Consider the following 16763-nt stretch of genomic DNA (forward strand, 5'->3'; position numbering starts at 1 on the left):
CCCAAACATAGGAAACACTCAAATAATGTACGTTGGGGTATCACAGTTTGATGGGTAGGCATGACAAATTCTGTTTATCAAGTGGGAGGGGAACTCTATCCACTGTGGATTTAAACATGCAACCCTCACACTTACACCAGATTTAGTTTCAGGAAAAGGTGATGTAAGCTGAAATCATGTACAGAGTCTGATAAATTATACAAGTGGGACATTTTTGCTGACCTATGGTCTAATATCTAAATGTCCCTAAGGAAATGAGCATGTATATAATGTTTTTCAGTTATATCAAAGGGATAAATTAGATGCAGTCCACGGCAGGGTATCATATACGGCTAGTTTTGCATAAGTCAGGACAGGACTTTACAGAGCAAATCCATAGTATGGCTGTGGCGAGGCAGTTTAACGGTAAGGGGGCACGGGACAGTGTTATGTTTACTGGCCAAAAATCATAATAATGACAGGAGCTCAGGTCTAAAAATGGAGCATGATGATTACATGTGAATCGCTGTAAATTGGGTTAATGCAGAATGTGGACACCCTTTAGTACAGAGCCAAGCTGGTCACTATGACCCTTTACTAGCAACCATTTGTAGAACCAGTATCTGGCAAGCAAGGTAGCTTTTTCTGAGTTACATTGTGTTCCCCGGGAACTTTTAACACCACCACTATGTGGGTCTGACAGCTAATTTTAACAACAAGTAGATTTCACTCTTTATCCTATTTAAAAACACAGAATAAATTTCTGATCCTCATCTTGATATTAAAATGTATTTTTTTTACATCAATAACATGGCAATGTTCAGACCACGATCATCTGGAACATGGCTACTGGTTCTTGAGTAAAATCCTATTATAGAATCTTTACAATACATGAAGAGGACCAACTCTCCCTTAGTGTACAATCAGATCGGTACTGAAGTGGTTAAGCGCGCAGGATCTTGGCAGTCCATCTGCTATTCCTCACCACCAGCTGTAACATGCAGTGTTCAGCCCCAACTCAAACTCATGTTAAGAGATATATATATATATATTCTACTAAAACACTGGACAGGTCAGGGCAGGCCAGGGGCAGATCGGTGCCATGCCAAAAAAACAAAAACTTGAATCGTCTCGAGGCTCCTAAGACATACCTAGCGAATCAGATAAATCCATTCTGCAACCAGGCTGCTGAGCCAGCAGAAACCTTCATTTGTTTAATAAAGTACTTGTGCGAGCCAGCGAAGCACTGCATCCTGTCCAACGCTTAACTCGCAGACAATCGCAGGAGTTTGCAAAATCAAAATGGTGTCTGAGGCCGGAATGGTTAAACCAACAGATGGATCTCCTCCACTCTCATAGCCAATTCTGGGCTTTCCCAACTCTGCACAGTTGCACCTTTTTGATCCCATCGTTATTATTGTTATTTTAGAACCGCTGAAGGTGATTGAACGCGCACGTCGGTCAGAACGTTATTTGATTGTGAAAAAGTCTGCCAATAACAGGTTGCAAAATGTTTCAAAATAAAAACCTTTTGCAACTGCTTTGAAGAGCCCATTCTCAATTACAAGAAGTAACATTATTGTCACATTAATTATTTTCCTCTGACAATATCCTGGCTGGCAGCTATGATGGGAGATCCTGGTGTGCTATAATGTCACAAAGAGCCAGCAGTCTCCATAGAGAAAGTGGCTATTTAACTGCAAAAACATATACAATGCAGAGCATCAAAAACAAAATGGCGCTGCAGCAGCACATTATGCCTGGTCTGCCTTCCCCTTGATTATACTAGAGATAGGGCTAAATGTTTTCTTTGATTATTCCCAAACCACCATGGTTTAATGCAATACTAAGAGGTTTAATGAAACCCACAATTTGTTCTGGACAGGTCGTCGTCCCAGTATCGCCCATTAAGCCTACTGTTTATAATTATTCTTGTAGAATTGTACTCGGAGGGATCACCTATTTGGGGCAGAACTTTATTAACAACAACATTTACGACTGTTTTTATCTTTAGTCTCCCATAAAAGAACTATAGGAAATAAAATTCTCCCTAATCGCGTTCTGTGTGGTGTACAGTGGAAACGTTGGGCGCAGCTGAGATTGTGTATTACAACGTGATCCAGCTGCAGTTTTAAAAGTAGTCCTATTTTCAAAGCAACCAACCAAGCAGGAACATTTATACCAATAGAAGCCCCCCCTTGTCATTTTCTGCTCCAACTAATGGCACACCATCAACAAAGGTTTTTTTTTGGGGGGGGGGGGGGCTCTATGCGTTAAACTTGGCCATGAAGATGATGAGAGGTTTAATTCTCTAATTTGTAGGGTCACCAGCCCTGGGCTAAATATTCTTTAGTTAAAACACTATAGAAAATATGCACAATCTTTAACATGATTGCTAAGTTTGGTGGAGCGGTCCATACCACACTGACTATGTGACGGAAGCCTCCATCACTGGGACCACTGGAGAAGCCTGATTGCCAGCCTCCTCCCTATTGACTATGGGCCCTGGGTTTGTAAAGGCTTCTGTGGCTACCCCCAGCAGTATCCTCTCATCACTGGCTGAGGGGATTATCTCCAGCAGACAGCCAGGATCTGCCACCAGGGAGTGACCACCATTCTTTGATGTTTAATGTTGTATAAATCAGTCTCCCCCCACCTATTGTATTGTTAATCCCGTTACTGCCCCTGTTGTCTCTGGGAGGCAGATTAAGGGGGCTCTGTGTGTCTAAAATAAATCAGTCTTCGTTTGGTTTTACCCTACACTGAGTCTCGGCTAGTGACTGGGGAACCGGGGAAAGTGTGTTGCACAAGACAGCGGAGGCAGTCGGTCGGACTAGCCAGCTCCGTGACATTGGTGGCAGCGGTGGGATTTCTTCTTAGTCTGAGGGACACTTACTTTCTACCGGGATTGACCGACAGGACGGCAGACTTCGGTCGCCTTGACAAGGACATGGATGTGGTATCAGAATTCCAGGGGCTGCTGCGGGTCATCCTCTCCTGCTACACCACTGCTTTGCCTACAGAACAATACCAGAACCTGAGGCAAGTGGTTCGACGGTCAGTATGGCAGAGGGCTGTTATACGCCGGGGTCAGTGTCTTCCAAGCTCCGAACAAAAGATTAGAGACCAGCGGGAACTACGGATGTCTTTCCTGGGACAGCAACCCCAGGAGCAATGGGTATCCGAATTGGACAAGCTGGTCCAACAGGAGGTAGAGCTGGAAGATCACTATAGGGCTCTGCAGTGGTATACAGAGCAAGCATATTGGGGAACTGCGAAAGAATGTTCTCCAGAGGGCTATGACTTTGGTGGCCCTGGATTATTATGGGATAGTCTTCAGGAGGATCCGGACTTCGGCAGTACAGCGGAGTGGCGGATTGAGGACATCCGGGATTTCAGGGAGTGGGACCTCCCAGATGCGCTAGGACTTAAAGGTGATTTAGACTTTTTAATTACGCAGGAGTGGGAACTGGAGAAGGCGTATAAAAAACTGTTTGACCGCGTTCAACAGAATGCCCCAGTGTCCAGGGATTGTGTGGATTTTGTGGATGTGATTGAGTGGTCAGCTGAGGGTGTTGACCCAGGTGGGGTGGATGGGACTGCGGTCTCCACCCCTGAGTCAGAGGGATACTGGGCAGCTAATCCAGATCCGATACTGGAGCTGTGCGACTGTGCTCCACAACCAGATCCAGAGATTGTGGATCTAACTGATTTTACATCTGAGGATGTTAACCCAAGAGGGGTGGATAACACTGCGGTCTCCACACCGGGGGCCTCAGAATGCTGGGCAGTCTGCCCAGATCTCTTAGTCCCAGCTGAAGAGCTGGCAACAGGGCAGAGCGCTGCTGGCTTCTGCCCCACACCTGCAATGACTACAGGGATCCAGGGAGATGTGGCAGCCGGCCCTTCTCCCCAGCGGCAGCTCACATGCCCGGGAGCGGAGGAACTTGTTTTTCCTCCCCAGCGGCAGTGGGAGGAACGGAGAGATGTGACAGCCGGTCCATCTTCCCAGCGGCAGCTCACATGTCCGGGAGCGGAGGAACCGGTCCTCCCTCCCCAGCGGCAGCTCACATGTCCGGGAGCAGAGGAACCGGCCCTCCCTCCCCAGCGGCAGGCCGACCCACAAGATTCCCTAACCCCAGCTGAAGTGCTGGCAACCAGGCAGAGCATCGCTGGCCTCTGCGCAGCACCTACCAAAGCTGCAGGAGTTCAGGGAGATACAGCGGCCGACCCGCCCCCCCAGCAGCAGAACCTAATTCCAGGACCGGATCAACCGGAACTCCCTCCTCAATGGCAACAGGAGCACCAGGGAGGGGATGCAGGCGGCATCACTCCCCAGCGGTACCCGGGAGATGGCGCAGCCGGCCCATCTCCCCAGCAGCAGCAGGAGCACCAATTTTGGGAGGGCATTAATGGGCCAAATAAACTGACTGACTACGGAGTCAACCCGTTTGGGGTCTCATCCTATGTCAGTCCAATTCGAAGGGGGAAGAATTGTGACGGAAGCCTCCATCACTGGGACCACTGGAGAAGCCTGATTGCCAGCCTCCTCCCTATTGACTATGGGCCCTGGGTTTGTAAAGGCTTCTGTGGCTACCCCCAGCAGTATCCTCTCATCACTGGCTGAGGGGATTATCTCCAGCAGACAGCCAGGATCTGCCACCAGGGAGTGACCACCATTCTTTGATGTTTAATGTTGTATAAATCAGTCTCCCCCCACCTATTGTATTGTTAATCCCGTTACTGCCCCTGTTGTCTCTGGGAGGCAGATTAAGGGGGCTCTGTGTGTCTAAAATAAATCAGTCTTCGTTTGGTTTTACCCTACACTGAGTCTCGGCTAGTGACTGGGGAACCGGGGAAAGTGTGTTGCACAAGACAGCGGAGGCAGTCGGTCGGACTAGCCAGCTCCGTGACAGACTACTTCCGGGTTAACCAGTGCACCAGTAAACCAGTTAAGATATTGGTGGGATGATCCACAGAGCTACCGAGCAAACAGCATGGAGACCTGCAGAGAGCTTTGTCAACAACGCTACTTCCCCTGACTCAAACCTGCCATCCCTTTCTTTACCCCAGCTTAAAAAGTTAACAAAACCAATAGGTTTCTAACGATAGAAAGGAGTAACTAAGGGGAGAAGAAAAACTGAAACCCTGCGGGGAAAAAAACACAGATAAGCTACTTTAAGGAGCCAAACGGGTTATAAAATGCTACATAAGCATTAAAATAATCGTAATGCAATAAGCTTAGTGTGCCACAGAATTCAAATCTAACCACACGATTCTTTAACATTACACTATAGCTTGGGTAAAAACTCATAGAACCTTTTTTTTGTTTAACTTTCAAATTTTTGTGCCAAATCCAGCACAACGATGGGGAAAAAACCCAAAACAGTAGTGATGTTCCATTTGGTTGTCATGGTAACGGTGTTGTATAATTTGTCCACATTACCAGGTATGAGAACATCCTATCAGCAACATTCAGCTTGTGTGCATGACCTCAACAGGTACCAGCATCACATTGAGGGAGACCAATCAATGTCAGATTTGGTTCGGAGAACGTGGTTAAATCTAAAATCTAGAATCTATACACACACACATATATACATATATATATATATATATATATATATATATATATTATGTGTATAAATGTATATACACACACACAGATATGTGAAACATAACTTACAAAACCCCTGTGTGAGCTACACTACTAAACATACTCTCTGGCAATGTTTCTATAGAATTTATTGAGAAGAGGTCTATATTTATTGGGATAGTTAATAATACTGCATTGTCTTGTAATCATGTACTCACTGCTGTAGGCACGCAGCGGCTGCTATAAAGGTTACAGGTGCTTGCGTGGACATGGCGCAGGAGGCATTTTGGGCGTTAAGGTAGCTACCACCTGTGTCTTTGACAATCAGGCCAAAAAAAAATCTATATTATAATTTATATAACGTAATAAAAAGTTCCCACTCTATTATTTGTGTGAAAAGAATACTGCTGGAGAGATCCAAATTATGTGATATGTAAACAAGACCCTACATACATTAACACAGAGACCAATAACCATGAGTTTACACCATTCTAAGAACAATCTTGCACAAAGAAGCTCATACTCATGTACAAGGGTAATAACACTTTCAAGTTTACCTTTCTTGGCAGTTTCCATTTCTTCTTCCGTCCACCTAGAGCTTTCATTCATCTCCATGGCAGCTGCAAAATGAAAAAAACTACAAGTTATTCATCCAAGTGAAATCTCTTTCCACACTGGCCATGTAATTGAAGGTCTCGTGTGACAGACCCGAGTGCTACCCCTTGAAAGCCACAGGGTGCTACTGTTACCACTGACATAGCCTGTCTCTTCAGGGTACATTATTGTTTATCGAGTTATAACCTTCAATAAGCTAGAGAAAGACAATGTAAAACAGACAACAGCAACAGTAAATAAAAGTGTAACTTGTGAGATGCTGTTCCATTTGTACACGGCGGTGATGTAAATTCTCTGGACAAAATCATCCGCTGCCGTTCCACATCTAATGGGCCATGAAAGGGAGAGGTATAAGCTGCGGGCGCTCAGAGCCCAGCATGTATTGGCCCACGATACCATGAGCGCAGTTCACACAAAGGACAAGAGAGGGGTGAAAAAGTTGCAGAGACAATTAAATATAGCAGGGACTTGTCAAGCTAGGAGATTGCGGCTGCGTGCCCATGGCAGCTATTAGTCCTGGCCCATTGGGTGATGCAAAGGACCATCCTTTACAGTTCGGTGAGCAGTATTTCAGTTGGCATCTCACTCAAGTCATTTCCTTTCATGAAGAAAGATTCTACACAGTCACACGACTGTAAAGGGAGAGGACACATTTAATCCTTACATCAGATAATGAAAAAGCAAGTAAGAGCTACTTTATAAAGCAATGGAAAAGAAGCTGAAAGGGCAACCTCACTAACCAGCAAAAGAAGAACCCAGTCAGGTGTTACAGCTGGTTACGAGCAGGGAGTTACGCTCACATTCTTGATGGAATATGCTGCTAACATGACCTTCTAGGACAATGAATAGCTCTGGGTGCTTAAAGAACACAACAAAAATACAAAATGCTACACCAGCAACAATTTTAGGTGTGGTTCGCTTACTAACTCTACCACAGTTTACACCTGGGGCCAAGAACAGGCAGCTTTCCAGCGTCGTTTGGACTAATGTCATGACCACCTGCCATGGTAAGCCCAGCAAATGATGAGAGGACCATGCGAACAACTAAATATAATGCTCCCAAAAAAGACTACGTTTCTGAAGAGCTGTACATAAGTACTTCATCAACATGGAAAGAAAAAGGGATGGTCCTGCTCAACATACACTCAGCAGATCTATTTTTAATAATGGGTTGGTTAAAATCAACTGTAAATCTTTTTATAAGACTTCTTCAAACAGGCTTAGGGCAACATGGGTTCTATGCCAAAAACCATTTGGAGCGTTTGGCCAACATTGACCATTCAGAAAATTTTCCGTTTCTAATATAAATCCATGCTGGCACTGATGATGGATAATGACACAAGCGGTATAGCACTTTTTGGTAAACCAGTTGGTATTATCTGGGTTAATTAGCCTTAATTAGCAACACAGGGAAGAAATTCAGATCATTAATTACACAGGAAAGGTATCCAGTTCATTAATGGGATCCACGATATGCAGATTTATTTAAATCACTATTTCTTAAGCATACTTTATTTATAAAGAAAACAGGACTCTTTTTTTTTTTTTATAAACGAAAGACAAACTTCTGAAGTGGGGACACAGAAAAAAGAGCTTCCAATTACACAAATTGCAAACTTAAAGTCTTTTAATATTCAGATTGCGGTAGCATCTGAACATTTTGTCTAAGTGCTTTCATCACAATTAATGATGATGAATTATTAGGCAATGGCAGCTATTAGAGCAATAGCCCCACTTACATTGTACCAAGGTCTTGATTATGTATCTCCTGGCTGGAAGTAGGCCATGTCGGCTTTAATATTTTACAGTAAATGAGTGTTATCGTATCAATCTCCTCTTAGCTGCTTGAGCAGAAAGGAGGAGTGCATGTGACAAATGCATACTCTCCAGGGAAACAGAATGGCTTCAACAATAAGCGGAGGATGTCCTGGCAGGTAACACAGACGCTTACCCTCTCGCCTAACATTACCTTTCAAGCTGTTATTACAACAGACTATATCTGGTTGCTTGCTCTAACTTCCAAGTATATTTTCAAGTTTGGGATGTAGGGCAGGATTGTTTTTAAGATATGCCCATACTGGTATGTTTCAACAGATGCAAACAGTCTTAATTCATTGGTGTGGATCTGACCAGAAAACTAACACAAAGCTCATCATTCTCCCTTACCATGATCTGAAAGGAATCTGTGAATAAGATCCAAGCCAATAGGAAGCTAAATATCCAGGCAAACCAGAAATGCCTCTATAGAATTTCTTTACTAGTCATTATCCTCACTGATTAATTTACCATTCTTCCTGTAAGTGACTTCCTCTTTATTCCGGCAGTCCTACCCCACTAAAATTTCAGGTCAGGTTCTTTTTTTCTTTCTTAAAGGTAACACATCCCCTGTACTTATTAAGACCCTAATGGGTTGAAAGGGTAAAGTGTGACTCACAACCAGTTTCACAAAAATGGTTCTGCACTCAACTCCCAGGAAGCTGGATGCTAGCAGGAAAAAAAGGGACAGCATAAACCCTCTTGAAGCCCACAAACAAAGAAAAGGAATCCCAGCACTCCACACGGCTTCCAAGCTTTAGGATACTTCATTTAAGAGAAGGCAAAAAAGAGCAACGTTTCGGCCATACAGGGCTTTTGACAAAGGCCCTGTTTGGTCAAAACGTTGCTTTTTGTTTTTTGCTTTCTCTTAAATAAAAGTATCCTAAAGATTGGAAGCCGTTTGGAGTGCTGGGATTCCTTTTCTTTGTTTGTCACAACCAGTTTCATACCATTTTGAACCACTTACAATTTGTGTTTATAGAACTAAATTTGTCACGATTCCAGTATCCCTACATTTATGGATTAGGTACTGCCTAACATAGCTTTTTTTACACACCTTATAGCCAACAAAACTACAAAAGGAAAAAAAACTAAAAGTTTGGGATGGTGGGAGTAGCATGGTCCCTCATGTGGCGAGAACTCAGAACTGCATAAGTAACACTGATTTCTCACTATTCAACATATGTTATATACAACGAAACGGCAGACAACTCAACATACATTTTTAGTTTGTACAGTACTAACTACAAAAATTACATCAATAAGCGATTGATTTGTTGGCACGATCGACACAAGAAGCAGGGTTATTTTGAGTTTTAACAGGATGGAAAAAGGAAGTAATCCCTGACTTAACTTCCTGCGCTACTAAATATTATGATATACAGTAGCCGTTTAAAATAAAGAAACAAAACTACATTTAATTTGATCTTGAAGTGTCTGATTTCTTTAGATTTCTTATTTGCGCATGCAAAAGGGACCTCTGAAGTCTTAAAACGTTATATAATACTACATATTAGACTTGGGAGCCGGCCAACTCTTCGTGTTCGTCTTCGTGGGGAAAAATTATTCGGATTCCACAAATATTCACCCGTTCCTGTGTTTGGTTTGGGCGAATATTCGTGTACATTCTTCGTGTTCGTGGCCGCCAGGATTTTAGTGCACCTGCACTTCATTGGTTGACGGCAGACGAGCCCCCAGCTGGCAACCAATAGAGTAGCTCGTACAGACTTTTAGAATCCTGGAGCCGCTGCCTGGGGAGACCATTGGTCTCCCCGCTCCATGAGTTAAAGGTCTGTATGGGCGACTCCATTGGTCGCCGGCAGGGAGCTCCTTTGCCATTGGTTGATGGCAGACAAGACAAGAGACGCTCCTACGGATTTCTGCTCCCGTTAACCCCTGCAATGCTGCGTAGATAACTTAGGCTAGATGGGAAAGGGACCAGGGAGATTAGTAAACGAAGATTCTTCGTGTTGTGTGTCTTCATCTTTGTATACGTTTTGCCAACGCCATGTTTGTATGTTCGGTATTTGGGCTGAACAACGAAAACACACCCTTCGTCAAAGCTAAAATTGTGTTGTTGAAATACAGCTCAATGTACGCATGGAGTTACTTGCAGGCCTGCAATGTGACATACCAGGCAGACACAAAAGTAGGACAGACACACGAGACGGTGGGTAGGTTTCTGCATAGATAAACTGGCTCATATGGGGAATCAGTAAAGTGTCAATCATAGTACCGCCTGAGGCATCATCAGGAAGACCGACATTTGACGTACACACCGTGGATACAAATTGTTTCTTCATCAAATCTGGGATTCTGATCTGAAAGGCTGTGTTATGCTTGAGAAAAACACTTGCAGCAATTACATACAGAAGCTATTGACAACTGCATCACAAGAGAATCTGGGAAGGACATGGATTTCTACTGTTTGAATGGATTAAACAGCATAGGGTGATGCACGTTTAGTTTAGGTGCTGATGGTAAATTAGTGCTAATTAAGGGGTCAAACAGGGGGGGCCCCTCTAGATAAATGCCATGCGCTCTTTGTGTCTGTGTATAAAGAATGGATTTAGACAGGTTTGCTTAAATGTATCACTTGACTAAGCTACAAAGCTGATGTACCAGACAGAGGACCACTTCTGTTGATACTTCAGCCATCAGGGTTTTAAATGAACCGCAATGGTTTAGCCGTGAGCTGAAAAATAAACAAATATTGTATTGTATTTAGATTATTTGGTTTGCTAAACTGAAAAAAACTGAAACGTTGATGGCTATACCCTAAAAATAGAAAAAGCAAAAAAAAAAAAAAAGACAAGCCCCGCTAAGTCACACAGACATAAGCCTTGTGCAAAGAGTCACCAACACGAGCACAGTCTTTCATGGGCACATAACACATTCAGTTACGTACATGCGCCATTCAGTGAGAAACAGACAAGCTTCTGTTAAAGAGGAGAAGATTGAATGTACTATTACAGGGACACTTCAGTTTCCCATTCATCCCTAACAATTAAGTACTTTTATTGCATTCTTCAACCTGTACAGAAATAAACTACTTACATTAAAAAGATGCTGAAGCTCCAGAGTCCATACAAATTGGACTGCAATATGCATTTAATATGAAAGTAGAGTTGGAGTGGTCATTTTAAGGGACAATCCAGCCAACATATGCACTTTAATGCATATGACAGCTGCATGGTCTCCTTACATTTTTTTCTGTTTAAAAACATCTTTACATCCCTGTACACACGTGTGTAAAGCACTCCCATTTATTTTAATGGGGACATGGGCCTGCCACCGACTGGCCACTTCAAACAGCCAACAGTGTCGAGAAATGTCAGACCATAGAGGAGGAGAGCATGTGCTACATCAGGACTGACTCTTCCACGTCAGGTGAGTGCTTTATTTTTATTTTGTTTTAGATAAACTATAGGGCTATCATTTATTTAATGATGCATTATTAACACCCTGGAAATCTTCATTACAGCAAAAACATTATTAGCACGAAGATGGGAATCACAAGTAATACCTTCTGTGACAGACCTTCAAAACCTAATCACATATACACATCTACATTTAACCTTCCAGTCGCCTGCCCTCTTGTTCATATACGTTCCTGTATTTGGCATTAAAGTGAATCTGCCATGAGCAGACAACTTATCACCGGAATTCAAGCACTGATGCCAACTCACGTTGGCTTCACTGCAAAATGTTGTCCCACCATGGACCATTTAACAGTACTCAATGGCTTTTATAGACCACTGGCGTATATTTCCCCGAGGAAGTAAAGAATATGCAAGTGTTTCTATAGTATTAAGTGCTTTGCAATGTACTGTGCAGTGTAGGAAAAGGCTTACCCAAATCTGCATTCTGCTGTGGAGCAGAGGATTCTTCGTTTGCCTCATTGGCCATGGAACGCGTAATTCGACCTTTCCGGCGGCCCTGGCTGTTTGCAGTTTTGCGACCTTTGGCTGTTACTGTTTCTTTATCATCATTTTCTTCACCTGATGTATCATCATTCTTCTCTCTAGGAAAAAAACAGTTTGACAATTATGTTTATGTGCCAAAAAAATAGAGAACTGACATAACACCGCCACACTGACAGATACAATTACTAAACCCATAGCTACTAGTGAGCACTCAGATGGAATAACAGTGTAACGTAATCAAACAATGATATAACACAGAAGACTAAATGCATTTCATTAACAAGTCAAATCGTAACAGATGTACATTTCAAAATATGTTATTTATTTTCTTTCCATCAAGTCACACAGCAACCCCCTGAAGAGCATATTCAGGCACCGCTGCTGGTGTTTTTGCTCAAGATCACTTTATGAGATTTTTGTAAAGATCTCGAAAAGTGGTGAGAGCGAAATGGGGATTCTGATCCGGATAGACGGATCTCTTACAGGGCATTAAAACATTAGTTTCACTCTTAAATTGAAACTCAATTAATGGGGTTTGCATAGAAACATGTGCAGAGAAGAAAAGCCATTAGATGTACATTTTTAGGTCTAAATCATATCTGCATATTATACCGTGACTTTCATGACAGTCTGCAGCTCAAACCCATAGAAAGAGCAACATACTTTCCAAGTTCATCTTTGTCATTTTCCAGATCCTGCTTGTATTCCTCTTTGTCGGCCTCCTTCTCTTTTTCATCTTTCTCTTCTTGGTTATTCCGTGGCATCTGCTGCTGAAGTAAATAAAAAAAAAAAAAAAAAAAGAATTTAACAAGTTACATGGATAGTTCCACAGCATTCCTCTGTACAATACAGAACACACGCTCTGCATGGAAGACAGAAAAAATCATTAAAAGGAAACTCATAACGTTCTTATATTTTGCATGTTTTATAAAGCAAGGTGTCTCAGACGTATGAGTGAATACTAGTACCGACATGTGGCACCACCAATATTAGCATTTTACTTGAAAGATATCTACAACAAATTAACCATTAACGTCTGATTTCAAGGTGCAGTGAATTATCCCATTGGGTATACGCAACGCAAGTTTAGAAACCGTCTTCAATTTAGAAGACCTTCTACACGCCTTCATTCATCCTTACATGGATGCAATAGGCAAGAAGTGTCTGTTATGGAGCCACCTTGCGGTAATGGCGGCATGCACTGCACATTTCTCAGCTCCAATAACAGGCACCACTAGTTCGGAACGCCCTGCGAATAATACTACCACTCGTCACCGCTTTGAAGAAGGCAAGACAGGAGTGAAAAGCGTTAGAGGGGGTGATGTCGCGAGCCAGCAGTCCAAAAGTGGATCTGAATGAGGACTTTCATACTGCGAACCAAGCGCCTCGTTCTGCTAGCTTCCGCGCATGCAGCATTGTTATGTGTTTGTGTTACAGAGAAACATAGAATTCGACGGCAGATAAGGACCGTCCGGTCCGGTTGCGACAGCTAGAAGCCAGTCTTTTTAACCCCTTCGAGACAAAGGCTGATTTTACTTTTTGTACCCTTTGTGACAATGGCCTTTTTAACATTTCTGCGCTGCTTGTGTTTAGCTGTAATTTTCTTCTTTCCCGTTTACTGAACCCACACACATTAGATATTGTTTTTTTCAGGACAAGAAGGGCTTTCTTTAGATGACATTGTTTTGATTGTATCATATTATTTACTATTAAAAAAATTATAAAATATGGTGAAAAATTTAGAAAAAAATGACTGTTTCTAACTTTTAGTTGAAAAATCTTTTACTCATCTATAAAAGGTAATGAAAAAACCTGCTAAATAGATTCTACTATTTGTCCTGAGTTTAGAAATACCCAATGTTTTTATGTTTTTTTGCTTTTTTCTACCCATTATGGGGCAATAAGTACAGGTAGCGTTTTGCTATTTCAAAGCCATTTTTTCCAAATCTGGTAATTCTTCCCCCCATGTGCCATTTCGGGTATCTTTGAACCCGGCCAATGCAATTTACCCCATCAAGTCATATATTTTTGAAAACTAGACAGCCCAGGGTATTCCAAATGCTAGTATTTTAACTCTTTCCATGCACCATATCTACCACCAGTCTTTGTCAAACTTTATGGTAGTCATTTTTTTGCATTTGTTTTGTCATACACATTTTACGTCAGGTATGAATTAAAATGTTCTAGTTTATGTCACTATCACAAAACACCCCAATATGTGTTCAGCAACATCTCCTGAGCGCAGCGATACCCCACATGAATGATTTTGCCTGGCTGTTTGGGGGCAAAAGGGCCACATTTGGGGCATGCGCATTTTTCAATGTTGAACTTTGGCATTTGGGGATCCACTGCCCATGCCCTATTTGGTACATCTTTGAGCCGGGCCATTTCAGTGTGCCCAATAAACCCATATATTTTTGAAAACTAGACACCCCAGGGTATTTCAAATGCTAGTATTTTAACTCTTTCCATGCACCATATCTACCACCAGTCTTTGTCAAACTTTGTGGTAGTCATTTTTTTGCATTTGGTTTTCCACACACATTTTAATTCAGGTATGAATTAAAATGTTCTCGTATATGTCACTATCACAAAACACCCCAATATGTGTTCAGCAACATCTCCTGAGTACAGCGATACCTCACATGAATGATTTTGCCTGGCTGTTTTGGGGCAAAAGGGCCACATTTGGGGCATGCGCTTTTTTCAATGTTGAACTTTGGCATTTGGGATCCACTGCCCATGCCCTATTTGGTACATCTTTGAGCCAGGCCATTTCAGTGTGCCCAACAAAACCATATATTTTTCAAAACTAGACACCACAGGGTATTTTAAATGCTGGTATTTTAACTCTTTGCATGCACATATTTTACCACCAGCATTTTTTCAAAGTTTGCAGTAATATTTTTGTGTGTGTATTTTTCCCCACACACACCTACTTTATGTATGAATTTACAGCTCCTGGTATATGCCGCTGTCACACGACACCCCATAATGTGTTCAGCAACATCTCCTGAGTGCAGTGATACCCCACATGCATGGGTGTGTCATTTTTGGGGGGAACTAAAAGGCCACATTTGGTACGTGTGCATTTTTCTAATTGGAAATTAGATGTGTGGCCATCCTTCCCCCCGTGTTAATTGGGACGTTGTTGAACCCGGCCAATTCAATTTACCCCATCAAATCATACATTTTTTAAAAGTAGACACCCCACGGGCATTTAATATGCCAGTATTTTAACTCTTTCCATGCGAGAATTGTTTTAAGCTAATATGCTAATTTTAGGACTTGCTCACAAAAATATATTTTTTATATATATATATATTTTTTTTTTATTATTTTTTTTTAAAAAAAATTTAACATTTTTTTTCAACTTGGAGGTTCCCCTGATAGTGACATCAGTGGGAAATGATTTTTACATTTTACTGTTTTTTTACTATTTTTTTCTAATTATTATTAATTTTATTTTATTTTTTAATTTATTTTTACTAATCACACTGTGATTAGAAAGCTGGGCTCCATTGACTTGCATGGTGAATGCAGTACCTGTATTCAACCTGCAAGTGGAGCCAAAGTTCTCTAGATGGTCTGGACCATCTAGCGAACTTTTAAAATTTGTGGTTCCTGTTACAGGACGGCGGCCATCTTCCTTGATGGCGAAGATTGCCGGCAGCTGCGGCTGTGACCGCTCTCCGGAGCGGTCACAGCCCATCAAAAGGTTAGTGTTTGGTGTCGCTGGATGCCTCCTGATCGAGGCATTCCAGCGACACCATTTAAGTTTAGGAGGCGATCGTCGATCGCCTCCTAAACGCTTTTAAAACGGGCGTCCGCCGCCATACAAAGTATGGCGGATGTTGACGCCCCGTGGAGGGGCCAGAGATGGCCCCTTCGTGCCGATCGCGGCGTTGCTGAATGCCTCGAGGTCGAGGCATTCAGCAACGCTTTTTGGGTGCAGAAAGCGATAGTAGATCGCTTTCTGCACCCGTTTAAAGACGTGCCGGTCCTGGCACGTCAATTGTCGTAAAGCACATGCTTTTCCGTGCCGTGCCAGGACCGGCAATTGTCATTAAGGGGTTAAAGTTGCCCCTCTGTTGGTTGGAAGTTGTTTCACTCTTCGTATTTGAGTCTTTTCCATTCTTTCTGTAGTCAAAATTTTCTTTAAGTTATACGTGCCCTCTGTCTGTCTACTGTTTCAGGGATACATATGCTTCTTAGTACGGATGCACTACAAAATCATCCAGATATCTTACATATTATTTCATATTACTTACACACAAACTTTGATTTCTATTTTTTTTTTTTTCAACTTTTAAATTATTGATTTGGGGTTTCAGTGTTTTCAAATCAAATGTCAAAGAAAGTGTTGCTGTTCTATTTGTAATTGGCTACTATGAGGCAACCGATGTGCGATGTGAACACTTTTTCATGGCACTGCAGAATAATCCAGACTGACAAGGACAATGGATTTGTGTTTTGTATGCTCCATTATTCTAATGTTCACACTTTTTAGGTTCAGATCTTTACGTCCTGATATTTATTTATTTTTTTAAATCACTTGTTGTGGCTTGTATGTTTTGTTTACATTTTCCTCAATGGTTCAGCTGTTTAATAGACACAAAAGCTTTTATTTATTTAGCGAATTGCCCTTGTATGCCTTTTTTGTTCAATTTACAGAGTTGCAAGTGCTCCCTGGTCCTGAATCTGTTGGTTAACAGGAAAACAAGTCACTTGCCCCATGAAAGGCCATATCATAGCTTTCAATAGTAAAATATGCTTTTAATTTCCTAAATGTTGCGTATCTCAACTAATGGGGGAATAAACAGTTTTATAAC

At 42.1% G+C, this 16763-nt stretch overlaps 1 protein-coding gene across 1 annotated transcript in view; it reads right to left on the minus strand.

The window, feature by feature from the left end:
• NCOR2 (nuclear receptor corepressor 2) overlaps positions 1-16763 on the minus strand; it is a 127362-nt gene that overhangs the window by 56014 nt on the left and 54585 nt on the right. Inside the window, exons 14-16 of the mRNA XM_089491036.1 lie at positions 12595-12698; positions 11860-12029; positions 6133-6195 (exon numbers count right to left, since the gene is read on the minus strand). Coding sequence (XP_089347162.1) covers positions 6133-6195; positions 11860-12029; positions 12595-12698 — 337 coding nt within the window. The remainder of the gene's footprint in view (positions 1-6132; positions 6196-11859; positions 12030-12594; positions 12699-16763) is intronic.

The sequence above is a fragment of the Sceloporus occidentalis genome, unplaced genomic scaffold (genome assembly GCF_023333645.1).
Source record: "Sceloporus occidentalis isolate IW3139 unplaced genomic scaffold, rSceOcc1.0.p SCAF_48, whole genome shotgun sequence".
Classification (NCBI taxonomy): Eukaryota; Metazoa; Chordata; class Lepidosauria; order Squamata; family Phrynosomatidae; genus Sceloporus; species Sceloporus occidentalis.